This window comes from Podarcis cretensis (assembly GCF_951804945.1).
Source record: "Podarcis cretensis genome assembly, chromosome: 16".
Taxonomy (NCBI): domain Eukaryota; kingdom Metazoa; phylum Chordata; class Lepidosauria; order Squamata; family Lacertidae; genus Podarcis; species Podarcis cretensis.
In genome coordinates, this window is record NC_137186.1 from 23,920,614 (window position 1) to 23,946,686 (window position 26,073).

Genomic DNA, 26,073 nt, shown 5'->3' on the forward strand with positions numbered 1-26,073 from the left:
TATAGACTTCATCTTGCAAATCACAAAGCCATGTGCATGCCTTGATTTATTTTGATCAGTAACTGCTTGTTTAGTAGACACTAGACATGGATTGAATTAGCGAGCGTGGATGTGACACAGTGCCACCCATGCTGGAGTGCGAAATCTCCCCTGTCTTAATAACACATTAGTGCATTGCTAAGGAAAGTGATGGCATTTGCAGGGTTGCTGTTACCATAAAGTATAGGAGGGGGAGGAGAGAGGGCAGCAAGCTCTGAAGTTGAATCCTGACCCTTAAAGCACCTTGTGCAATCTTGGGCCTTGCTTTCACTGAGGTGGTGGTATCCTGTGTCTGGGGTGTACCACTCTAGAGTGCTGGTACAAGGAGTCTTACAATGCAAGGGCGCTCCCTACAAATGAAGTAACTAAAATTCCCTCCACATGGAAAACTAGCATATCAGGGAAAAGACTTGTTGACATTCTCGTTTTCTACATGCAGGGAATTTATTTTGGTATCACTTGATAGGGGCATTCTGTCATGTGATTCTCCCACCTACAGTCTGAAGTGGTACATGGGTTGCTATCTTCCTGTGAGCTGTGTGTGGAGTTCGGCTCTGCTTCAACCCGTGAGAAGTCTTGGGCAAGGACTACTGAGAACTAATTACCAAACTAAGTACTTTAACGAGCTGAGAACTGGTGGGAGAATGTCTATATGGGCTGAATTTTTTTTGTCATGTAAGAACCACCCACGGTCTTGATACAAGCCTTGAAAAATGTCATCAGCTGGTCTATTAAGTTCCTTAAACATCTGAGGCTTCCTGTTCAGTGACCCTCAAAAAGCTGCTGTTTATGTGTTGTTGTAACTGAGGTACATTGATGAGGGATAGAAAATGGAATTTCTTTTTAAGCAGGAACTGGGGTTCTCAAGAATTTGGTAAATAAAACACTTTCTGCATTGGAAACTGGTTTCTGGCTTTGGAGAAAACCAGCATTTACTCAGCCTATTAATGTGTGTGTAAAGCAGGGATGGTACGCGGGTGGCACTGTGGGTAAAACCTCAGCGCCTAGGACTTGCCGATCGCATGGTCGGCGGTTCGAATCCCCGCAGCGGGATGAGCTTCCATCGTTCGGTCCCAGCTCCTGCCCACCTAGCAGTTCGAAAGCACCCTTAAGTGCAAGTAGATAAATAGGTACCGCTTTATAGCGGGAAGGTAAACGGCGTTTCCGTGTGCTGCTCTGGTGCCAGTTCGCCGGAGCAGCTTCGTCACGCTGGCCACGTGACCCGGAAGTGTCTGCGGACAGCGCTGGCTCCCGGCCTCTAGAGTGAGATGAGCGTACAACCCTAGAGTCTGTCAAAACTGGCCCGTACGGGCAGGGGTACCTTTACCTTTTAAAGCAGGGATGAGGAACCTGTGGTCCTATCTGAAGGTGTTGGACAACAACTCCCAGCATCTCTGACCATTGGTCATGCTGATGAACATCTGGAGGGCCACAGGTTCCCGACATCAATGGTGTAAACTAAGGTATTACGTTGGGATCGTCTCTCTTCCTCCATCCCACGCCATATTGCCCCATTGGCTCTAATGCATGATCATTGCATCTCGGCATTAGGAGTTGTGACAATGTCCAAAGTCACATGCATTCTTAAGCCTATGCATCTGGAATTCTGCACTGTGTACTGTAAAGATTGCATCAGATGCACACGAAGCTGAAGTTGTAGACAGGGCTGGTGGGTGCTGTTGTGCTCGCCTGCCACAAGCTCAAGCTTACTTATTTATTTTATTTATTTCTGTCCGATTCTTCCTCCCAAAGTAGCCCAAGGTGGCAAACATCCATGGTTCAAGCAATGCAATAGTTTGCATGCTTTTGCAAATCTATGATAATATTGGTTAGTTATTGTTTTGACAGAGACTGTAGAAGATGCTCTTGCATGAAAGCCCTCTTGAGGATTTAGAGCAAGCCTTTGCAGGAGATGGCTAATTTTTATTTTTGTTTCCTAACTGGCTTTCTGCCCCCAAATAGACCAACCGGGTTGTTTACAAGCAATGTAAACACTGACATCTACAACACCATTTAGTAACAGTTGGGACCCATTAAAAACTTTCAAGGCAGCAAAAGGATTTTTTTAAAAAAGGATTGCCTATAGTGCATCAAACCTTTCATCAAAAAACCACAGGAATGGGCCCACCTTGTGGACTTCAAGGGGAACAGTGGTGGCAGGTGATATTCCACTACTTAAAAAGGCCCCTTTTGAGTGGTAAACTATAGCAGGGTCTCATCCAAAGACCTTATCACCTTGCAGGGTGTGGGGAGCTTGTATGAGAGAGGGTTTTTTCCTGAAACACCCTTAATCAAGACTCTTTAGTGTAGGGTTTTCATGGTCCTGAAACAACTTCACAGCTAATGAAATTCTTCTAAGATGGGCAGAATGTGGTTCCAGAAGATACTCCTCTTTAGCTTGGACATTGACAGCTAAGTTTTTTTGTGATTTATTTATTTGTGTGTGAGAGATACCATCTCTATTGTCTGGTATATATTCTTTAGTTTGTTCCAAGTAGTTCTATTAGGTTTTAATACTATATGATTCTTACCTGCCCTGGGACCTTGTGGTGAAGGGTGGATAAGAATTCACTTAAATAAAATAAAATAAAATAAAATAAAATAAAATAAAATAAAATAAAATAAAATAAAATAAATTTTAATCATGCACAAAAAATAACACAAGGGGAAGAAACTCAAATAAAGGGCCATCAGTTTCTTTCTTAAGTACAAAGTGAGAAAACATGAGCAAACACCTGTAAATAAGCTTTTAAGATTGCCATACTTCCACATTGGTGGCGACAAAGAGCCCTGTAGCATTAGAAATGAAATCCGACTATACCACATAAACATGTTCTGTGGTTTCTAAACCTTTGGAGACTTTTATATTGTTGCATGCCACCCCCAAACTCTGCCTAGCAGCGACAAGATTCTAGCTGGGCATGGAAAATTAGGTACGGTAGAGAATAATATCTTTAAGTTACAGGGTTTTATTTGCACCAGAAACTACTGTGGAGAGTTCAAAGCATTCACATCTCTAGTGGCCTTGCTTCCTGCAGGAGTGCAGTATTGGATTCCAGGGCAGCCAAAACACCATCTCCCTGTGTCTCTTAGTTCCAGCCTGTCATTCCCAGCTCACATGGAGCTTTGCCCCTCTTCCTCCTTCTCACTGCTCCCAAGGAGCTCCCAAAGCCTACGGCAGGCATGTCCAACTCCCAAGAGACTGTATAAAAAAACCTGGTAGATCGCAATCTACTGGTTGGACATCCCTGGCCTACAGCATTCCTATTAGAAATCCTAAACCTGGCCTTTTCCTCTGTCTACTAAAGGTAAAGGTAAAGGTACCCCTGCCCGTACGGGCCAGTCTTGACAGACTCTGGGGTTGTGCGCCCATCTCACTTAAGAGGCCAGGGGCCAGCGCTGTCCGGAGACACTTCCGGGTCACGTGGCCAGCGTGACATCGCTGCTCTGGCGAGCCAGAGCCGCACACGGAAACGCCGTTTACCTTCCCGCTGGTAAGCGGTCCCTATTTATCTACTTGCACCCGGAGGTGCTTTCGAACTGCTAGGTTGGCAGGCGCTGGGACCGAGCAGCGGGAGCGCACCCCACCGCAGGGATTCGAACCGCCAACCTTTCGATCGGCAAGCCCTAGGCGCTGAGGTTTAACCCACAGCGCCACCTGCGCTGTCTACTGCACCTCTGTCTACTAGCACTCAGCAAAGAAGGGGCCCCCTGTAACCTTGGAAACCACCCTCCTCTGTTGACTGGCTGGGAGTCTTCTGCCCTGATGATGGTTTCCATTGATGGGCCATTTACTCTGCTTTATTCCTTAAAGCAGGCATGGCCAAACTTGGCCCTCCAGCTGTTTTGGGACTACAACTCCCATCATCCTTAGCTAACAGGACCAGTGGCCAGGGAAGATGGGAGCTGTAGTCCCAAAACAACTGGAGGGCCAAGTTTGGCCATGCCTGCCTTAAAGGTTTGCACCAGCTGGCCCTGCCCTGCTAGCCTGGTTTGTTTGCATACGCTAAATGTAGGAATTTCTGCGTTTGGCCCGGTGTAATCAAACCTTGTTTAATTCTGACTTTTACTAAAGCCAAGAATTATGGGGAGGATCTGGCACAAACCCACAACACATTTAGGGGGATCTAGCCTTCCCCCCTGCAAAGTTCATAACAATATTATGCATTATCTTTTCCGTGATGGCCAGGTTCCGTATGTTTTCATGCCATAAAGATATTAGCAGGGCCTGTGGCGTCCTCCACACTTGTACTATAAGCATCCTAGCTGCTGCCAGTAGCCAGCCAGTTATTTATTTAAAATAATTTAGAAATAATAAAAAATAGAATAAAAAAATGAAAACACCAGTTAGGGAACGTACTGGGTGACTGGAAGTTTCTGGATTGTCTCCGCAAGCAGCTCCACACGGAGCAAACCACAATAGTCTTAAACCTACAGGATGCCAGGTGTGTAGCCTTCCTCAAATATACTGCAGTAGAAAAAAATCTAATTAGTTCTGAAATGTAGGGGAAAAAACAAATTTGCTATACTTTTATTAAATGGAAGACATTTTAAAAACTCTAGGCAGCCTGTGGAAAAAAATACTTCCTCAGCAGGCTTAGGCACTTAAATTATATTGTACAGAAGAGTTATTAAATGTGAAAAGGGTTCTAGGGAAAACTGAGATGGGCTGTTACTTAAGCTAGTACTACCAAAATTGGTGGTCTCAGAGGGTTAAATTAATTAATTCTCCCCTTCTATTTAGTTTACAGATAAATGACCTCCTTCCCTACTGGCCTTCTTGGGCTTTATGATCTGCAGAAGGGGCTTTTTTGGTAGTTTCACCAACAGAGTATATAGAGTTCTGTAGGAAGAGAAAGAATGAGAAACCAGGGATCAGTCCCCAATTTAAGCAGTTCATATCAATAGCCTATAGGGTGGTAAAGTTCACAAACGTTTCCCCACTAGCAACCGGAAGTGGTATTGCATGACCAAGAGGGACTGTAACTCGGTGGGTAGAGCTGTGCGTACATAAGAACATAAGGAGAGCCTGCTGAATCAGGCCAATGGTCCACCTAGTCTAACATCCTGATCTCACAGCGCCTCTGGCAACACTTGCCTCTGGGACTCAAGCACAAGAGTATTCTCCCCTCCTTTGGTTTCTAGCAACTGACATTAAGAAGCATTGCTGCCTCTCTGTATGGAGGCAGAACATAGCCATTGTGGCTAGTAGCCATCAGTAGCCTTCTCCTCCATGAATTTGTCTAATCTTCTTTTAAAGCCAAGAGGATTTAGAAGTTCAGAAGTTTCCAGACTCAATTCCCGGCCTCTCCAGGTAGGGTTGGGAAAAGACTCCTGCAGTCACCTGCTGGAAGTCTGATAGGATATAGTCGAGAAACAGTCTTACCGCTGCATCTGTTTGTATGAACTAGGCCAATACTTCAATAGCTCTATAAATGAAGATGTCGGAAGAGAAGCAGCAACAGTCTTGCAGTTTCCTGATCCTATGCGACTTGGATAGCTTTTATTTTTCATGCCACACCTCAGTGGTGCTACTGCCCATTAATCTGAGTTCTAGTTTTCAGTGAACAGAGCTGTCAAAACCGTTTAGTGATGATGTACATTAGAGTCAGTGGTGGGGTAGTGGTTAGAGTGTCAGACTATAACCTTGGAGACCTGGTTTCAATTCCCCGCTCAGCCATGAAGCTCACTGGGTGTGACATTGGGCCAGTTGCTGTCTCTCAGCCTAACCTACCTCACAGGGTTGTTGTGAGAGTAAAATGGAGAGGGGAGAACCATATATACCACCTTGAGCTCCTGGGGTGCAGGGGTAGTTATATAAATGTAAGAAATAAGAAATGGGTAGGTGTTTGGGGGAAGGGCATAGCTCAGTGGTAGTGTGTCTGCTTTCCATAAAGGTCCTAGGTTCAACCCCCAGCATCTTCAGATAGGTTTGGGAATGTCCCCTACCTGAAATCCGGGAGAGTTGCTGCCAGCCAGTGTAGATTGCATTGAGCAAAATGGACCAATGGTCTGACTCAGTGTATGGCAGCTTCCCATGTGTTGCATGAAGCTGGATTCAGCATATTGAAGTAAGTGCTTGTTTGGGAACAAAGTTATGGCCCAAGTTCATTTCATGCTTTAATATGACCTGTTGTATACCTTTTCTTGGGATGCGGGTGGCGCTGTGGGTTAAACCACAGAGCCTAGGACTTGCCGATCAGAAGGTCGGCGGTTCGAATCCCCGCAATGGGGTGAGCTCCCGTTGCTCAGTCCCTGCTCCTGCCAACCTAGCAGTTCGAAAGCACGTCAAAGTGCAAGTAGATAAATAGGTACCGTTCCAGCGGGAAGGTAAACGGTGCAGGGGGTTGAACTAGATGATCCTCAGGGTCCCTTTCAACTCTATAATTCTATGAAATCTATAATCTTGAAGTCAGTTTCCTAGGGCTGCTATGGGTGCAAGTGGCATTTTTGGTGGTGAAACTCTACATTGACTGCCTGAGATGATTCAAAACACAATAGAGTACGATAGGGAGAAGGAATGCTAGCTGCTTAGATCCTTGACAGGAAGAACATTTTGAAGGCCTAGATAAGGAAGGTGGAAGCATGAACTTAGGAAAGCAGGAGCTGGAAGTACATATACTGGTAGGAATCACAAGAGGGAAGAGTAATATTTGGGGGTTTGTGTCCTGCTTATGGACTTTCCATGGGCATCTGATTGGCCACTGTAAGAACAAGATGCTGGACTAGGTGGGTCTTTGGCCCAATCCAGTAGGGCCGCTCTTACATACTTGTGCATAAGCAGGATAACAGTAACACAATGATATCACCAAAGCAGTAACTAAGATGAAACAAACATAAAAATCTCAAGTTGCCTACTGCCCAAAAGTTAACCTGGGGTATGGTTTGGCAGGCCTTCATGGAAAAAACATTCTATTTCACCAAATTACAGTGGTACCTCTGGTTGCGAAAGGGATCCGTTCCGGAGCACCGTTCGCAACATGATCAGAACGCAACCCGCATCTGCGCGGGTTTTGATTCGCCGCTTCTGTGCATGCGCATGACATCATTTTGAGCGTCTGCGCATGTGCGGGCAGCGAAACCCGGAAGTAACTCTTTCCGGTACTTCCGGGTTGCTGTGGGACGCAACCAGAAAAGATTTAACCTGAACCAAACGTAACAAGAGGTATAACTGTACTGATAGCAATTGGTTCTGTTAACCAACCAAAGTGCTTTCACCGTTGGTTCTGTCCATTCCTCTGAGAGAGCAAAGCAAGCTCTCGTTTGTAATGACATAGGTAAACTTTGAAGGCTCGGTGTGGCAGATGCCCCCTCCCCCCATTCATAGTTGTGTGGAGAGGAGACTGGGACGTGTGTCCCTGTTACGTTGGGCCATGGGGGGGAGGCTCAGAAGATGTCAGTATGACTTGCTGTCGGTCAAGCCCAACTGGAGTCTGGAGAAAGGCAGGGACTCTCCCTAATGTTGCAGCAAGCCTCATAGAAACTCCAAAGTCAGGGAAACCTTGAAGTTGGGGGAGCTGCCACACTTTTGGGGTGCTCTTATCTGACAAAAAGAAGGTAGTGACCAATGGCACCTTGGCAAGTGTATGTGTATGGACAGGCGACCTGCTTTTTCTTTGCATTTGTGCTTCTGCAAATTCCTCTAGTATTAAGCATTTGCTATTCAAACTACCCCAAGGTATTTATTTCCATGGCTGGCTTCCCTCTTCGCTCCAGGGATCTACAACCAGTTTATTAATTGCCTAGTTAAATAAACTGTGCTGCTGTGAATAGCTTTTGTGTGTGCATGTTGTGGTTTCCTTTTCCTTTTATTATGGTAAGCATTCATGGATGGGCGGGGGAGTATAAACATGTTTTATCAATCTAGTTCTTAATATACAAAGTGTCTAACAACAAATAGCTCCAGTTCCAGAAAGAATATTTCAGTGTTTGCCCTCTGCAGTGCTGGCATGTAGAGTAGGTTTTGATTGTTTTTTTTTTTAGACAACAACGTTGTATAGGGGTTGGGATAGCTAGTATTTTTTTGAGTCAGAGGATCACATTCCCACATGGGCAACCTTCTGGGAGCTGCATGCTAGGTTGTAAGGGGCAGTTGTGGAGAAATGAACTACAACTCGCATCAACAAGCATGGCCAATGGCCAGGGATAATGGGAACTGTAGTTCAGTAGCATCTAGAGGGCTAGAGGTTCCCCACGCCTGGTCTATCACACTGAGATGGTGATGTCTGAACCAGGCCAGTCTTTCTCAAGCCATCAAGCACATCTCTGGATGTTTCTTTTTCCTCATGAAGAGTTTTACCACTTTGCTCTTCTAATGCTAACAAATACTGTGCAAGCTACTAGTAATGCCTCTAGGTTAGACCTCAATAATGTACTCTAAGTGGAGGTTGTGCTTAATGGTTGAAAACCCCATGGGGTCTTTCTATCTTAGCAACACCTTTTTCATGTCTTTCCCATTACTTCCTTTGACTGGCTTCTAAATTGCAGCCATAAAGATTGCCATGTATTGTGATGGCCATTGTGAAAATAATAATATACCCACCTTTCCCAGAAAAAAAAGTCTTTATGTGATGCTTAATAGCAACATAAAGTGGCTCAGCTCTTGTAACTAGGGCATTCATCTTGCAACCTATCCCAACAATGTTCTGGTGGGTCTTTGCATCCTTTGGGGTGGGGTGAGGAAGGACCTGTGGGTCCTCCAGGGGTTTTGGACTCCCATCAGGCCCAGCCAGCATGGCCAATGGCCAAGGATTATGGGAGTTGGGAATGTCTGGGAGGAAACAGCTCCCAGCTCTCAGCTCATATCCATAAGTAATCTTCCATGAATAATGTCTCTTATAGACTGTCCCCAACAAAAAGTATGTGGTGGCCAGGTTACTAAGTAATTTACCTGACTGTAAAGGTAATCAAAATGTGCTGCTAGGTTTTTGCTTTTGTTGTATTATCTGATATTCAGAGTTGCATTCAATGATAATCATATATAGAGTAGAGCCACTGAAAATAGTCTGACTAACTCGGATCCATTAATTTCAATGGGCCTGCTCTGAGTTGAAGTTAGATAACACCAGTTTTTTGGGGTTTGTGTGTGTGTGTTTGTAATGATCTTTTTATAAACCATTTAGACTGCTCTGGTGTGGTGGCACATATATATGTGCAAATTATTATTATTATTTGGGGTTCTTTTTTTCTTCTTTAAAGGTCTGCTTTGGGTTTGGATTCTCCAGCCAAGATTAACTCCATGGAAAAGAAAATCCTTCTTAAGAGTAAAGAGCTGCAAGACACCCAGGATAAGTGCCACAAGGTATTTATTTACATGGCCAGCCTCCCACCTTGCTCCAGGGATCTTCAACCTGTGTATGCCAAAGGACCTACCAGATGCTGCTGATGGGTCCACAGCTTCGGTGGAGCAGTTTCCTCCTCACCAGTTAGATGAGGGAGATGAGTTTAGGTCATGTCTGTTTCTAGACCCATTAATTTTATAACAAAAGGAGGCTCTGGATTTTCTCTAGACCTTTGCTTGGCCTGGCGGTGACGGCAGTGGTTTCCAGCAGGTGGCATTTCTTCTTCCATCAAATGCTCAGCAGCTTCGGTTCTGTTCTGAATGCTACGAAGTCTCTCTTCTTCTTCTGCTTCTTCTTTTCCTCTTTTCGTCCTTCGGTTTCTGCTTATGTAACTGTTGCCGCTTCATTGATTTGACAGTGAGAACTGTTGCTGAAAGAAAACTCACTGGGATATACATTTTAAACCCCTCTCTTTGTTTTGAGAGACTTTAAAGAGTGTGCAGTTACTTCTCTTTCTGTTCCGTGCTGGACTTGACATTTGATCCCTCAGAAGGACATGGGGGGAAGCCCTCCTCTGGTCCAACATGGATTTGGGATAAAGCTAAAGTGACCCATCTCTGGAGAAAAAAAAATAATCAGGTGAAAAAATGATTGTGGCTTCTTTGCTAACTGGGGTTCGAAGAGTGACTGAATGTGAACAAGCGGCTTGAATGAATGGGGTGACTTAGACTTACTGCCTTTCCTTGAGAAGGAACTGTGAATTCCCAGGAGCAGAACCATGGTATTTGAATTTAAACAGAATTCTAGCCTAGTCTCTCTTCCAGAGACAGATTTTCCTCCCGAGTTGTGCATCGACCCTTTGTCTGCTCGTAGACCCTTGGAAAATGCTTTTAAACCTTTTAATGTTTGTTGCAGATGGAGCAGGAAATGACGCGCTTGCACCGCAGAGTATCGGAGGTGGAGGCTGTACTTAGCCAAAAGGAGGTGGAACTGAAAGCCTCCGAGACCCAGCGATCCCTCCTTGAGCAGGACCTGGCTACCTACATCACAGAATGCAGTGTGAGCCTCTACCTGTTCCCCCTGAAGTCACTGACTTCCGTTGGTCTAAAACCTTTCTGTTATGGATGTCTCAGTAAGGCATATGGCAGAGGGAGCTTAAGAAGGATAGTTGTCTTAATTAAATAGGGGTGGTTAATTGCCAAAGCACTGTAAGCCTGTTACATGGTTTTAATTCATTAATGACCTGATAAGTTGACAGTGGCAGAGAAGGCAAAGGAAATTTAGCCTGAGTCTTCCATGCAGAAGATAGCAGCGGATATGGTGCTTGTTGGAGTTTACATACTTTGGACTATTTCCTTAACCATATCTGAAGCAAGGTAGTCATGATTCAGAAGCATTTATTTGACACTGGTAGGGAAGTCTGTGCAAAGAATCTTCTTACATTGATCCTTTTCTTTTTGTAGTATTAGCATATCTGAAACTACCAATACTTTGACTTTCCAAGGAATTCTTGGTCTAACTGGAGGTGTCAAGAGATTGAACCTTGTGTTCATAAATAGGCCACAGCTCAATAGCAGATCCTTTCTCCATTCTGTACTTTAACAGGGATAGTTGCCGGTGTCCTCCTTGCTCATGTAGCTCTTTAAATTGCACTCCAAAATGGTGTTTTTTTTAAACAACATACCATATTTCATTCAAGTGGACATGTTCTTTTGTTGCTGTCGAGGCAGGAGACTGGAGCTGAACAGAAGCTAAGATGCAAGCTTTGGGTTTTGCTGTCCTGTTGGTGTGTTTTTTTCTCCATAACTGATAACATTTTCCTTGGTGCAGCTGCATGCAAAGTGGCTGTGTATTAAACGTTGCGCTTTTGCAGAGCTTAAAGCGAAGTCTGGAGCAGGCTCGGATGGAAGTGTCTCAGGAGGATGACAAGGCACTGCAGCTCCTTCACGATATCAGGGAACAGAGCCGGAAGCTTCAGGAAATCAAAGAACAGGTGTGTGTAGCTACTTCTCAGAGGAATGTAGTGGCTGGTGATAGCTTTGGCTTGTGCTAGCCAGTCCTCACACTAGGAATAGATCCAGGGTGTTGGTGGAGTTTAAAAACTCTTTTCTCTCTCATGTGTGGCTTTCCATATATACACATCTTTTTTAAATGAAAGGGGACATAACTTTTGTGTTCAGCAAAAATGTGTTTCACTCTGTATGGTTGTGTGTGCTTCCTCCCTCTGTGTTTTTCCTTACACAACTGCCTGGTTGCCATTTTCCCCTTTGTTCTTTCTGAAGTGTGTGACACCCCACTTCCTCCCACAGGAGTATCAGGCTCAGGTAGAAGAGATGAGGCTAATGATGAATCAGTTAGAAGAAGACCTCATTTCAGCTCGCAGACGGAGTGATCTTTATGAATCGGAATTGAGAGAGTCCCGATTGGCTGCTGAAGAGTTCAAACGTAAAGCCACAGAATGTCACAACAGGCTCCAGAAGGTAGCTAAGGTCAGGGAACTATAATTCTGTTTTGGGGGTTAATTTTGGCAGTCTTGCTCCTCACACCAGTGTATTGAGAATAGATTCGACTTCATTAGGTTTCGTTTGCATGCCATGATTGCTCTGCTCTGCTTCCAAAGGTGGAGGCAGCAATGCTTCCAAATACAGTGGTACCTCGAGTTACAAACGCTTCAGGTTGCAGACTCCGCTAACCTGGTAGAGTTACCTCGAGTTGAGAACTTTGCCCCAGGATGAGAATGGAAATCGTGTTCCGGCAGCGCAGCGGCAGCAAGAGGCCCCATTAGCAAAAGCACGCCTCTAGTTAAGAACAGTTTCAGGTTAAGAACGGGCCTCCGGAACAAATTAAGTTCGTAACTAGAGGTACCACTGTACCAGTTGCTGGAAACTGCAGTAGGGCAGAATGGTCTTGTGCTTGAATCCTGCTTGTGGGCTTCCTACAGGCATCTGGTTGGCCACTGTGAGGACAGGATGCTGGACTAGATGGGCTATTGGCCTGATCCAGCAGCCTCTTCATATGGTTGCAAATAAAAAAAACATGGCTTTGGTAGAAATTCAGACTTTTAATTTTGTTAATGAGTAGAAATATAGCATGATACGGAGCAGCAATGGTTTAAAAAAATACCCAAGAAATCTGATAGTCATTAGTAATCTACTTTTTTCTCTGTTACCAGTCCGTTTTTCTTGCCTGCCTATCAAGGGTTCATGGGGGAAAAGTTTTGTGCAAATTAATTGGAATAGATACATCTATTCCAGAATTCCTGTTCTCCAAAAGGAAGGAGTCCATTCTCACCACTCTTTATCAATTTAGCCCCTTCCTCTTAGCATAACTTAATAATGGATCTACAGACATGATTCATTGGCAGTTTGGAACCGCAGCACTTTTATTTTGACCCCATTTATTCATTTTAAATACCAGTAATATTTTTTTTAAAAAAAACATGACCCATTTAGAGCTGCACTTTCTAATGTTCGTTTGAAGAAAGAACAGATTGAGACAGCTTTGAAACTGAGGAACTGCTGCTCATACTGCGGTGTCTGATCTGAGTCCTGTGGCTGGGTGGTTCATCTTTCTTTCATCTTTGCTTTTAAAGGTTAAAGATCAAGGGAAAACGGAAGTAGGAGAGCTGTATTCCAAACTGGAGAAGGTATGTTCCTCTGGGTGTTTTGTACTGATAGAACCCCAGTATGAATTCAATGGGCTTTTCATTTAGTGATTTTGTGGTTTGATTTTGAAGTAGGCCTGATCAATAGGTGGTGTCCCTCCCGGCCCCGGCACTTGGGAGATGTATATATGTAAGAAAATGTATACAGTGGTACCTTGGGTTACATACACTTCAGGTTACAGACACTTCAGGTTACAGACTCCACTAACCCAGAAATAGTACCTAGGGTTAAGAACTTTGCTTCAGGATGAGAACAGAAATCGTGTTCCAGAGGCACGGAAGCAGCGGGAGGCCCTATTAGCTAAAGTGGTGCTTCAGGTTAAGAACAGTTTCAGGTTAAGAACGGACCTCCGGAACGAATTAAGTACTTAACCCGAGGTACCACTGTATTCTAATTCATGGGGATTTTGTGGTAAGCAGTGTGGGTGATGAAACATCTTAACCCTCTGTGCTGTGTTGATGCCCTGTAGTGATGTCTTTGTGAAAACTCTAGCTGCTTAAGAGCACTTGCCCATCTTGTACTCTTTGTGGCATTTCAACGTTTGTGAGTTGAAATGAACTTGCAGCAGCTGGCTTAGGGCCAGGCACAAGCTGTGTGGGCAGGTCAGGGCAGAAGACTGGAAAGTTCAAGAGAAAGAAATCTCCAAGTTAGGGATACTTAGTGGGTAGGAGAACCCAGAGGCAGAGTGGGTGGATGAGAGAAGCAAATTATACTTGACAATTTACTGAGAAATGGAGAGCTATCCATCTAAACAGCTCTTCTAATACAATGAGTTTTAGGTGACTTCCGTGCCCTTTCTTCCCTTTGCCTACCCCATAAATCTGCTCTGGGGGGTTGGGAGAGCTCCTGGAACAAGTTTAGGGGCACACAAGGAGAAAAGGGGGCAGGGTCGTTCCATTGCACAGCTGAAACTCATGGTGCTAGTGGAGCTGTTTAGTTGGGTACCACCCAGGAACGTTAAGGAAGGGTAGGCATATGCAACAGAGATCTGGAGTTGAGAAAATGAGGTGCTATAGGGAGAAACCCCTGTATGCCAGTGTGTTAGCAGGAAGGGATGGAGGCAAGAGTGCTGCTTCTGAATTGATAGGGAAGCTAGCTGAAAGCTGGGGTGGTAAAGGGTACGGCAGTAGACTGAAACCCTGAGGCCAGAGAAAACGGGCAGGAAGGTGAAGAAAGGAGCGTCCAAGGAGAAAGCTGAACTGTGAAGTGAATGCCAGAAATAAGGGGCTGGTAGTACTGGAGTCCTAGGGACGCGGGAGGCGCTGAGGTTCTAAACCACAGAGCCTAGGGCTTGCCGATCAGAAGGTGGCGGTTTGAATCCCTGTGACGGGTTGAGCTCCCATTGCTTGGTCCCTGCTCCTGCCAACCTAGCAATTCAAAAGCACGTCAGAGTGCAAGTGGATAAATAAGTACCGCTCCAGTGGGAAGGTAAATGGCGTTTCCATATGCTGCTCTGGTTCGCCAGAAGCAGCTTAGTCATGCTGGCCACATCACCCAGAAGCTGTCTGCGGACAAATGCCGGCTCCCTCGGCCTATAGAGCGAGATGAGCGCCGCAACTCCAGAGTCGTCCGTGATTGGACTTAATGGTTAGGGGTACCTTAACCTTTAGTACTGGAGTACTGTGGTCTGCAGTGCCAAGGAGACATAGGTTTGTGCCAAAGGCACTCCCCAGCCAAAGGAGTGGACAAAGCAGATAGTTAACTCCCTATTATCAAAGCTGACACATACTCATTTCTATGGATCTGAATGCCCATGCATAGGACTGGTGTCAAGGCAGCTATTCCCAGGTCGTCACTCAATGGAACAGTTGCAGCGACAGGGGGCCACTCTCCCTCTATCAGTTTATATACCTCCCCCCGATGGACTGTGCACATGTAGCCAATATGCCTGTGTGGAAGGTTCCTCTGCTCACCCCTCTTCAATCCCCTCCTGGTTCTAGGAAACAATGGTGCAGGAGAGGGTGAAGAATCTCCTGGCTCTTCAGTTGCCTGACTTGCCTCTTCCTCCTTTTCTTCTGACCTATCCTGTGCTCCACCCTCCAGCTCTGAAGCCTTCCCAGCCTTACTCTTGCCTCCTGGCAACAACAGTTCTCCACAACTCACTGCCCCCTCTCCCGAGTCAGATTTCAACCCCCCTTCCCCCTGTGCACACTCATCAGCGTCTTGCCAATCCCTGAAATCTTGCTAGGTGCAGAGCTGGCATCTGGGTAGGCATCGCTGAGCCTCTGGCTCTACTGCTATTCCTTTTCACTTTTGCCTCCTATTCTCTTCCTCTGGTCAAGAAGGGAGGGCAAAGTAGATCAAGCAATGGGAGTGAGAAAGAGCAGCAGCCATCTCTGCCAGCTCACTTGGCTGTCATTTCCTTTCCTTGGTTGAAGTGAGGATTGGGCCCAGGGGCAGCAGGAGAACAAGTGGGCAGTGTTGTTGGTAGATAAGCAACCAGCCAAACCCTATTTTCCTTAGACCTCTGGTCCTTCTAGGTGTTTCTTTCCAAACATGGCTTATTGCCAGAAATGTAATGAATGCTCCATATTCCCAAATGGCTTTTCACCAACCCTCAGTATTTTCCACCTTGCAAAGAGAAACTTTGCACCCTTCCCAGAAATATTTTGCTAGCCAACCAGAATCAAACTGGGTCCCTTTTTGTTCTCCATATTTCATTGGACAACTGGGGTAACTGACACGGTACTCTCCAGATATTGCTGAAGTTCTGCCCCCATCATCCCTGACCATTGGCTATGTCAGCTGGGATTGATAGGAGCTGTAATTCAACAGCACCCAGGAGGAGGATGCCTTAGTCAAGAGGACCTGCTTTAAGAAAGCGTCATGTGAGAGTGCGGGGGGACTGCAGTCATTGGACTGAAATGATTCAATGTAGCATTACACTACCTAGTATTTCCACGCCTCTTTCTTCCTTGTAGGTGAATGCGGAACAGCAGGTCAAAATCCAGGAGCTACAAGAGAAGCTGACAAAGGTAAGGTTTGGATAGGTGCCTGTTAAGAGAATTGATTGCTTTTGCGTGTGAGTTAAAAGTTGTGAGTCGCTTCTTGTGCAGTTTATACACCTCCTCCTTCGACTTAGCAGCAAGCCGTAATGCAGAGGAGGGGAGGAGTGGTGTCTCGTGTTCAAAAACAGAATTAGTCATTGTGCTTTGGGTAGGAAAGGGAGAAGAAGGGTGGGGGATTGGGATCCAAAATCGTGATGATCTCAGTGCTTTCTCCTCTTCACAACATGTCATCCTATGTTTATTTTTAAAACCGAAGCTGAGCCAGAATTGGAATGTTTGGTAGAGATTTAACTTTGGAAAGCCGGATCAGGCGCTCTGCACCAGGTGTGAGCTTTTTCAGTACTGGGGGCCACATTATAAAAATAGAATGAACCCTGAAGCAGCAACAGATTGCGACTGCTTAATTTGGATCTACTTTTCATGAATGGGGTGGGTGCCAAATCATAATTTGTGGACGATGTTGCATCTGTTCTGGAACTTTGCATACAAAGTGTGAAGCCTTTTAGAGCAGCCCCTGAGCAATCTGAGACACGTTCAGCACTAATGAGATACTAAAACTGAACTTAATTTCTCTTGTACAGGGAACCTGTGTGTGTGTTTCATGTAGGGGTGTGGACCTTTTTCATGATGTCTACATTGGGCTGGTGGAAAGCTATCGGGGGCACACAGAGAGAGCCATTTCCCATGGAAACAAAGGCACACAAACCACTCACAATTCACCTTCTATTTTCTCCATATACTTTTTTAAAGGTTGTTTTTTTAAAAAAGGGAAAAAAATCCCTATTTCCTTTTATCTGTAATTACTGTGCAAAGGCCAAAAAGAACTCCTGTAATCCCATGCAAATAACATGCCAGTTTACAGCTGAACAGCAAACCTTGCCTCGAACTTCATAATGCAATTGTACACATGTGGTTGCAAAATGCATGGACACTTTTGCCACCAACATAAGCCTACCTCTCTGCTGAGTGTTTCCCCTTTGCATTAGGCTTCTTGCAGAGGAAGGAACTGCCATTACACAGTGGATATGTGTAGAGACTTAGGCTAAGGAGTCCTGGCTGTTCTTGCCTGAGACAAGCCGCTAATTTCCTAACCTGCTTCATGAGTTAGAGTTGTTGCTGTTTATCACCTGTAGAGCATCCAAAATATTTCGAAGTGCTGCGTACATGTTGAAAGATATTTTTTTATTTTTTAAAAAATAATATTTATTAACATTTTAAAGACTGCAAAAGAAAGACAAAGACTTAAACAAAACAATACAATACAAAAACAAAAACACCACACAACACCAACCCCCAAACATTAAATTAACAAAACCAAACAAACACAATTTAAAACACATCTAATAAGTTCAGTATCTTAACTTTTATTTACTTGTTTCAGCGACCTCCTCACACCTCCCTTTTTGTATTCCACTTTAATTAACTGTTTCAGCAATTCCTTTCCATCTTCCTCTGTTTTCTGTCCTGTAATTTATCTTAACTTATTCTAACCTTATTTTTCCCTTTAATATATAATTGTCTTAACATATTTTAACTTTATTTTCCCTTTAATACTCTAATAATCTATTTGTACTTAATTCCTTGTAACATTTCTACTAAAGCCATATAGCTCCTTTCCAACATTTTTCTAACACTCACTAATTTTACAATATTTTTATAAAGAGTCTTTAAACTTTTTCCAATCTTCTTCCACCGACTCTTCTCCCTGGAGAGAGAGAGAGTCCCAGCCTTACAGATGCAATTTGATGACCATAAGTTGATGCCTGCTATGATTGAATTTAAAGAAAATCAGATTTCGAGGATCAGAGCCCTATTCTGCCAGTCATATCCGCCAATTCCCTATAGTCCATCAACCTGGTGATGCTCTTAACTCTTTTCCAAGTCCCTTCTGTGAGTCTTCTTCATATTTATACATGAACTTTACTTTGTCTTCCACTGATCTTATTTTCATTTTCCTTCCTTTGAGACTAAAGAGTAGATCTCGGGGAAACTCCCACCTAAAGATGATTTTATTCCTTCTCGACAGGGCAACCAAATCTCCGTAGTTAAATCTAAGATCCGAAAGGTATTTCAGGACGTCTTTCAAAATTTCCACTCTTGACTGTTGTTCTTCTAAGTTCCTCTGGTAGTTCCAACAGTCTCTTATTTTGTTCTTCTCTTTTTTCCCTCCTCTTCCAAGTCCGAGAGCCCTCACAGTTTTAATCTCTTCTTGACCCAAGTCCCGGTCCCAAAAGTCATCAAATTCCTGTGTAAGGAAATCTATCAAACTTTCCTTCTCCAGTTCAGGTAGGGCTCTGATCCTCGAAATATGATTTTCTTTAAATTCAGTCATAGCAGGCATCAACTTATGGTCATCAAATTTTATCTGTAAGGCTGGGGCTCTCTCTCTCTCTCCAATTGTGTTACTTTAGGTTCAACAGCAATAACTTTCTCCCTAGTCTTCTCCGCAGTTTGCCATGTCAAAGTAGATTCCTGTGTCAGTTTCTGAATAGTTTCTATATTGGTGTTCACTTTTTGTCCCAAATTGTCAATTTCGGTAGTTACCACATCCACCTTTTTGTGAAGCTGTTCCAGTGAGTCACTTATCTTACATAATAGAACCACTAAGGCCTCTTCTGTCAACATTCTTAACCGATTCAAGGTCCCCAGAATCTCACAGGTTTTTATCTTGCAGCTGGAAATTCCCCCAGCTCAACTCTTATGACAGTTTCAAAAGCTTCCTCTAGAGGGAAACAGTTCCTCTAGAGGGAAACAGTTTCTATTTGTATTAGTTCTTTTACGCTCAATTCAAACAATAAAGTTAGTTTCAATTTTCTGTTACTTTTACTCCTTTTTAAACGCAGATGGAGACCATGGAAACAATGTATTCCTCTTATTTAACTAACTGTCAGTGAACGTTCTAATCACGGTCAGTACTGTTGGCAGCCTGTTTCCAGGATCAGAGCGGTGGTATATTAACTCTGTTCGCTCTCTCCTGCAGGTATACTCAGCCCAAGACTTTCCCCCCTCTTCTCCTGCCACCAAGGGGGGTTTAGTATTTTTTACTGATGGAAATTTAGTCCTTTACAATAGGCTTTCCGAGACTTCAGCTTGCATCCTCATTGCTTCAATCTATTTACAAAAGGGGAAGGTGGACTTCCTGTTTTAGACCTCCCCGTTTGGCACCAAATTAAGACGTTTAAAAATCCAATTCTCCACTCTACTCACGGGTAGATGCTTTAAGATCAAATTGTCCACAGGAAAAAGTCAGCGCTCTCCAGCAACAGCTATGCGGCTTTGCTCCGTGGAAGAAGCAGCCAATTCGAAACACCGCGCCGCTCACCCCATGTCGCTCCGGATCCCCAAAACTGGGTTTCCCCGCGAGTAGGGGAGGCGCAAAAGATGCCAGCCGAATCCCACGTTCACAGGCTTCACCCGCCTGTGATTTCTAGTGGGTCTCCGCCTTCGCCGTGGCGGCCAGACCCGGATTCCTACGAAGCAAATTCCTCCCGATCAGAGGAATTCCGCCATTACCGGAGGCGCTAACCCGGAAGTCTCTGTACATGTTGAAAGATAAGGCATGGCATAGCGTGGTAGTGGGTGTGGCTGGAGCAGAGCCGCAGCTCATTCTCACTTTTGCATTTGGGGGGGGCATGGCAAGGACACACAGGGGAGGTTGGATTGGGCTTTGACTCCCCCATTTCAACTCTGATCTCACTTCGGTCACACCTTCTTCCTCAAAATCTGAACAGAGAACACCAAGCTGTGATGCTGTCTGACCATGCAGCATACCAGGAGCACTCTGGGCCTGGAAACAGGAAATGTAGCTTTCTAGATTAGTTGGACCACAAGAGGGCAGGCAGGGCAGGTGCACTGAAGTCAGTAGCTGTGGCGTTGGAGCTACATTGGGCACTCGCAAGAGTTAAATATGGGCCACAGATTGGCCACAGGTGCTTCCAGTTGTCAAACGGACAGTAAAATTTCAGCCTAACTTTCATTGTCCAGGGTAATTTTGGGCATTTGGGGGATATTTTCCCAGCTATGCAAAGATGAAAAGATACAATATCAGAATGTCAAAACATACATGTGGGGAATGTCAAAACATACATGTGTCTGCTATTTTACAGCTATATTTTTCCAGTTCTGCAAAAGGGATGCTCTTAGTTGTAGTAATTCAGATTTAATTACTTTCTGGTTAGTCATTCATTTACTGTGGGCAAGCTGACCAGCATATTCACAAAGGTTTGTGTTGGATTACATAAGCTTCATTATCAGGCTGGAGGAGCAACAGCACCTGTCACACTAATGAGTAATTAAGAAGATGTACAGTATTGCACTTTTGCAGGGGTGTGTTGCTGGCTGCTTCAGGTTGAGCAGAAATGCTACAATCTTATTTGAAGGTGGGTATCGCCCCGTGTGAGTTGTTCTGGTATTAGGTGTAGAAGCACTTTGCACTGCAGTCATTCAATGGAGGTTTAAGAAGCCTTGTCATGCTCTGCTTAAGATGTGTTTTGTTTAGCTAGGGCCTTCCCAAAACTAGCTGCTCCACCAACCTACGTCAGAGCCTAGCAGTCAGTTGCCTTCTCTTCTCCATGTCACTTTCCCATTGGTGCCTCCCTCTCCCAGACAAATTAAAGCAAAGGCAGTTGCCATAAATTGCAGCAAGCATAACAGGTGAACACTGAGTAAATTGGAAAGTCTGCTCATCTGCCATGCAATTATATTAATGCTCCCATTAAGGTTTTCTAACCTAAATGTGTGTACTACTACTTGGGTCAAGAAGTCTAGTTCAATTTCTGGAAACTTGTGTGGAGATAGATAGATAGATAGATAGATAGATAGATAGATAGATATAATAAAATTTAGACAATGCTTGACTGTAAAAAACTCAAAGTGGTTTACAAAAGATATAACAGTAAGATCAATAAAAAAATTTACAACCCTACTTTAAAACATGTGAAAGTTAAAATACTAAAACAGATTAAAATTACCTCAACTTTCTAAGCATCTGTCAGCAATATTCTAGTACAGTGTTCAGAGTTTGAAAGTAATGCAGAGAACAATGCTTTGAATGCTTATTTCACACACACAAAACATAGTATCAAATTCTGTCACTGATTAGCTGCTTCATTAAGTTGTTACTGGAATGCTGAATATTGGCGCTTGCAATCTTATACACGTTAAAAACTTCAGCATTATTCTGCCTATTCTTCAAGGCAATGAAAGCCAGCTCGGAGGCCACTGAACTCCTTCAGAACATACGCCAAGCGAAAGAAAGAGCTGAGAAAGAACTGGAGAAGTTGCAAAACCGGGAAGACTCTAACGAAGGCATGAAAAAGAAATTGCTCGAAGCAGAGGTTGGCAAAAGCTTTTAACTTTTAAGATGTTTGAGTAACTGGAAAGTCCACTTCAGGCATACCAAATCCCATCCTTGTTTGATATCCTGGCTTATTTAACTCCCTGTGGGTTGTACAGGTCAGGCTTTTTGAGTCTGGTTGAAATAGGAAGCTACTGTTTAGACTAAACCAGGAATGGAAGGTTTATTAAACCCCTCTTCTGTGTGTCTGAGACTTATATTGGCTTGTGTTTGTAACCATAGATGCGGGGTGAGGAACCACTGACCCTCCATAACTACTACCTACAATGGTTATGCTTTACCTGCCCAGTTGGAGGCAATAATGCTTCTGAATGCCAGTTGCTGGAAATGAAGGATGGGGAGTTCTGTGGTCCTGCTTGTGGGTGTCCCATAGGAATCTGGTTGGCTATTGTGAGAACAGGATGCTGTACCAGATGGACCATTGGCCTGATCCAGCAGGCTCTTCTTTTGTTTTAGCAAGCATGGTCAATGACCAGCGATTATGGGAGTTGTAGTTCAGCAACAGGGATGCGGGTGGTGCAGTGGGTTAAACCACAGAGCCTAGGACTTGCCGATCAGAAGGTCGGTGGTTCGAATCCCCATGACGGGGTGAGCTCCCGTTGCTTGGTCCCTGCTCCTGCCAACCTAGCAGTTCGAAAGCACGTCAAAGTGCAAGTAGATAAATAGGTACCGCACCGGCGGGAAGGTAAACGGCGTCAGCCGCTCCCTTGGCCGATAAAGTGAGATGAGCACCGCAACCCCAGAGTCGGTCACGACTGGACCTAATCGTCAGGGGTCCCTTTACCTTTACTAGTTCAGCAAAGTGTCCCCCACACCTGCCATAAACCACCCTTTATTTTTATATCTGAACTGGACTATGTTGTATCAAATGAAAGAATTGTGTTTTTGTTTTTAAAGCAAACAATATTTATCCTTGTTTCTGTGTTCAAGTACTGTTTTTTCTCTAAAGAATTCTTATTTTTTGCTGGATTTGCTTTTTAAATTAAACTTTAAGTGGGGGGGTGGGTATGTAATTTAGGGAGTGGTACTGAAATGGTTCTACTGTGACTGCTACTTGCTGTGTGAACACCCAGGGCTCCTTTAGCCTCAATTCTGCTTTCCTGAATGTTGGACAGGAAAGGCGCCATTCTCTGGAGAACCAAGTGAAGCGATTGGAAACGGTTGAACGCAGAGAGAACCGACTGAAGGAAGACATCCAGACGAAATCTCAGCAGATCCAGCAGATGGCGGATAAAATTTTGGTGGGTAGTGATTACAAAATGGTAGACTGGGAGACTGGAGTGGGATAGTGGGCACCGTTTCTGGTGCCATAAGATGCAGTGGGAAGTGTTAACATTTTTAAAAGTTTTTTTCTAGAGGTTAAAATGCGTAGCCGGAGCCAGGTGAAACCAAATGAAGGGATTTCATGCAGATTCTTGGGTGCTTGGTTCAGGGCTGAACATTTAGTGTAGGAGGCCTTTTGTGCAGATGTAACACGACTGTGGTTCTGTGGCAGAAAGAAGAGTCCACCTGGCTTCTCAGTGGCTGACGGCAAACTGTAGACACATGGAAGCTGGTAGAAGGCCTTGGATATTTTTTTTCCAATTAATCTATAGCTGCTTTTTGTAACAAGGCGGGGCCCAGAGGCTGTCTTCCTGTTCTCTGTCTCTTCTGGGCTGACACATAGTCAGACTGACATTGTATATTATTAGGGGTCCAGATTCTCTTAGCCTTGATTCACTAGTGCCTAATTCTCAATGAGATCTATCTATGTATGGGATGTACCACTTCGCACCGTGGTTCACATGATGGAATGTTCTTTAGTACAAAAATAAAGGAATTGCTCCACATAGCAAACTAGCATGTTAGGGACAAGGTTGTGCCAGTGTCCTCCTTCCCTGCAAATCTGGTTTTAGATGCTTTTAATCCCACTTTAAACCCAAGTACATGTCTCAAGATGTGCCTCTGAATGTCAGCTGCTGAGTAGCAGCACAGAGAGACCTGTAACTTTCATGTTCTTAAGAAAGGAACCTTATTGAATGGAGGAGTATGCAACCGTGTGAGCCCTGACCTGGAGACTGTGCCTGGGTTGTCCCCAAGACATAGGCCAAAATCATCTGCATCCTGTCACAGGTAATCTGCAGTACACTATAGTGCCCATGCTGCAGTGCAACCAGACAAATTGCACCCATGCGAGATAGCTGTGGCACAGCTAAGTGAGGTGCACATAAGTTTATCTTATTCATGCTCTCCTGGCCTTTGATGTGGCTACATTGAGGGAACTAGGCAGAGCTGGTCAGAAATAATATAGGTCCCAGGAGACTCTTGAGAGTCCCATGGACTGCAAGAAGACCAAACCTATCCATTCTGAAGGAAATCAGCCCTGAGTGCTCACTGGAAGGACAGATCATGAAGCTGAGGCTCCAATACTTTGGCCACCTCATGAAAAGAGAAGACTCTCTGGAAAAGACCCTGATGTTGGGAAAGATGGAGGGCACAAGGAGAAGGGGACGACAGAGGACGAGATGGTTGGACAGTGTTCTTGAAGCTACGAACATGAGTTTGACCAACTGTGGAAGGCAGTGGAAGACAGGAGTGCCTGGCGTGCTCTGGTCCATGGGGTCACGAAGAGTCGGACACGACTAAATGACTAAACAACAACAACAGTGAAATCCCTGCCCGCTCACCTGGTAGCCCTCTAACATTCCATTATAAGTGGAATTTGATGGGAACCCTTTCTGCAACGTTATTTCAAAACGCCTGCTTGCCACATCAGAGAGACTTACAATTTCCAGTTGCTTTGACAGAAGCTCTAGAACTCAAATAAAACATGTTTCGGAAACTCTGTACCCATCCTGTGTTTTGAGTTGTGTGACAATAAAATCTGCAGAGCCCAGCTTGGGAAGTCTTGGCAACCTCTCCTGTGTTGCAATGTCTGCTGCATCTTCCCTGTTGAAGAACTGAATGAGTCATCGTAACTCTTTCCTCTCCAAATATAAATGGTTGGATGCTTTTCAGTGCATGGGAGAGAAAGGATTTCCTTCTTTGCTGTACATGAGTTTCACTTTTTGTTTATGATGCTCATCATTGTTATTTATGAATTTTGTTCACTGGGGAGCCAGGCAGAGATGCTTGTAGCTGTTGTTGCAGGATCAGCCCAGGGACATTTCAGCAGTTTCAGATTCATTCGTTTTGCATCAGTCTTCCTGTCCCAAAACTGTGTGTGTGTGTGTGTGTGTGTGTGTGTGTGTGTGTAGGTGCATATGCTTCACTCTCATCCATTCGTATCCTTAGACATGCATCTGTGTGTGCACATAATCCTCCATTTGCTTATGTGTGCATCCATATATTCATTGTGGTTGTATGCCTGTCTGCACTCAGGCACATGCATATAAGCCTGCTCATTTTTGTTTGTTTATAGAAACAGTTATACTGTCTTTTCCCCCCTGTGAGGGCCCCCAACGTATATGAACGCCTACACACGGTCTTAGCTTCTGTAGCAGGTCTTTACTAATCCCAATCACACAAGCACCCCAAAACAATTTACAACCAAGTAAAAAATACAATGATAAAACCACATAAACAGATTTAAAAACAGATTGAATGAGAGAGTGTATCATTTGTGGGGCCCAAATGCCCAGGAAAACAAAAACATATTTGCTTGGCACTGAAACGATGGCAAGATTAGTGCCAGGCGGGCCTCCCTGGGGAAGAGGGGTGGGAAGGGAACAGAACATTATTTATTTTTTAAAAATCCCTGCTTAATTGTAGAGAAGCTATTTCAGCAGATCACTGCCATCATCCTCCAAAGGCTGCTGCAAAAACAAAACTAGATGATGATGATGATGATGATGATGATAATGTTAATTTGAGAAAATTCAGGGTGAGGGAGGGCTAAGCTTGAGGAATTTGTGCACCCTCTACTTTTCTCTTCAGACCTCAGATTATTATAGCTCTCAATAGTATGAAACCTGCTTAGGCTTATAAATAAAGCCTTTTGCAATAAGACAGTTTGAAAAGTCTAAAATAAATCCAGAACATCTTTATTTATAAAAGAGGTAGCTGCTTCTAAGTAGGCAGTCAAATGAAAAACAACAACAACAACGTTATCTATACCTTCTTGTAATTAAAGGTTCAGCAGTAGGTGTCTGAACTGCTTAAACCTTTCCAGAGGGGAGGGTACTGCAGTTTCATGTCCTTGTCTCATTAGTGTGGGGCTGCAGGCTTCTTCTCGACCCATGTGATTCAGTGATATTCCAGGCTGGATAGCTCAGAACAGAATTCAGTTAAGTCCCAACGCACCAGATTGAGACAAAAGCTGCACCTTTTAACCTCTCATTGCATTAGCTAGAACTAAAAAAGGTGTGTGTGTGGGCGGGGGGCAAGTCTCCCTGGGGAAATCAGCCAATCAGTTTCCTGGATTTTGTTTACCTATTCTGGACTGAAATGTGAAGCCTCTTATGTATTAGATCATAATACATGGAGCGTTCAGGGATGGTGCATGCTGCAAAATAGGCATGGTAATATCCATGCAAAGTTTCTATGCTTCTGCCTACGAAGAAGTGCTTTTCAAAGAGGAAATGTGTCACATCTGAAGTGGCCCTTGAAGGATGAGGCATTGGCGACATTAGGAAGGGCACAACAGATGAATGATGGCGTTAGAAAAGGACACATCAGAGAAATGAAAGGCCCTTCTTGCTTAATGAACTACTGGATCAGCCAGATGGATCAGCCTCAGCGCTGCC

The 26,073-nt window shown here is 44.3% G+C and overlaps 1 protein-coding gene across 11 annotated transcripts in view; it reads left to right on the forward strand.

The window, feature by feature from the left end:
- Nucleotides 1-26,073, forward strand: part of CIT (citron rho-interacting serine/threonine kinase) — a 114,035-nt gene that overhangs the window by 26,109 nt on the left and 61,853 nt on the right. For 9 of the 11 annotated variants that reach the window (XM_079956286.1, XM_079956291.1, XM_079956289.1 and 6 more), the window contains 8 exons: nt 9,238-9,340; nt 10,236-10,379; nt 11,194-11,313; nt 11,630-11,809; nt 12,913-12,966; nt 15,907-15,960; nt 21,189-21,329; nt 22,465-22,590. In XM_079956286.1, the coding sequence (XP_079812412.1) occupies nt 9,238-9,340; nt 10,236-10,379; nt 11,194-11,313; nt 11,630-11,809; nt 12,913-12,966; nt 15,907-15,960; nt 21,189-21,329; nt 22,465-22,590 (922 nt within the window). The remainder of the gene's footprint in view (nt 1-9,237; nt 9,341-10,235; nt 10,380-11,193; nt 11,314-11,629; nt 11,810-12,912; nt 12,967-15,906; nt 15,961-21,188; nt 21,330-22,464; nt 22,591-26,073) is intronic. The other 2 variants (XM_079956290.1, XM_079956292.1) reach the window with 1 other exon arrangement.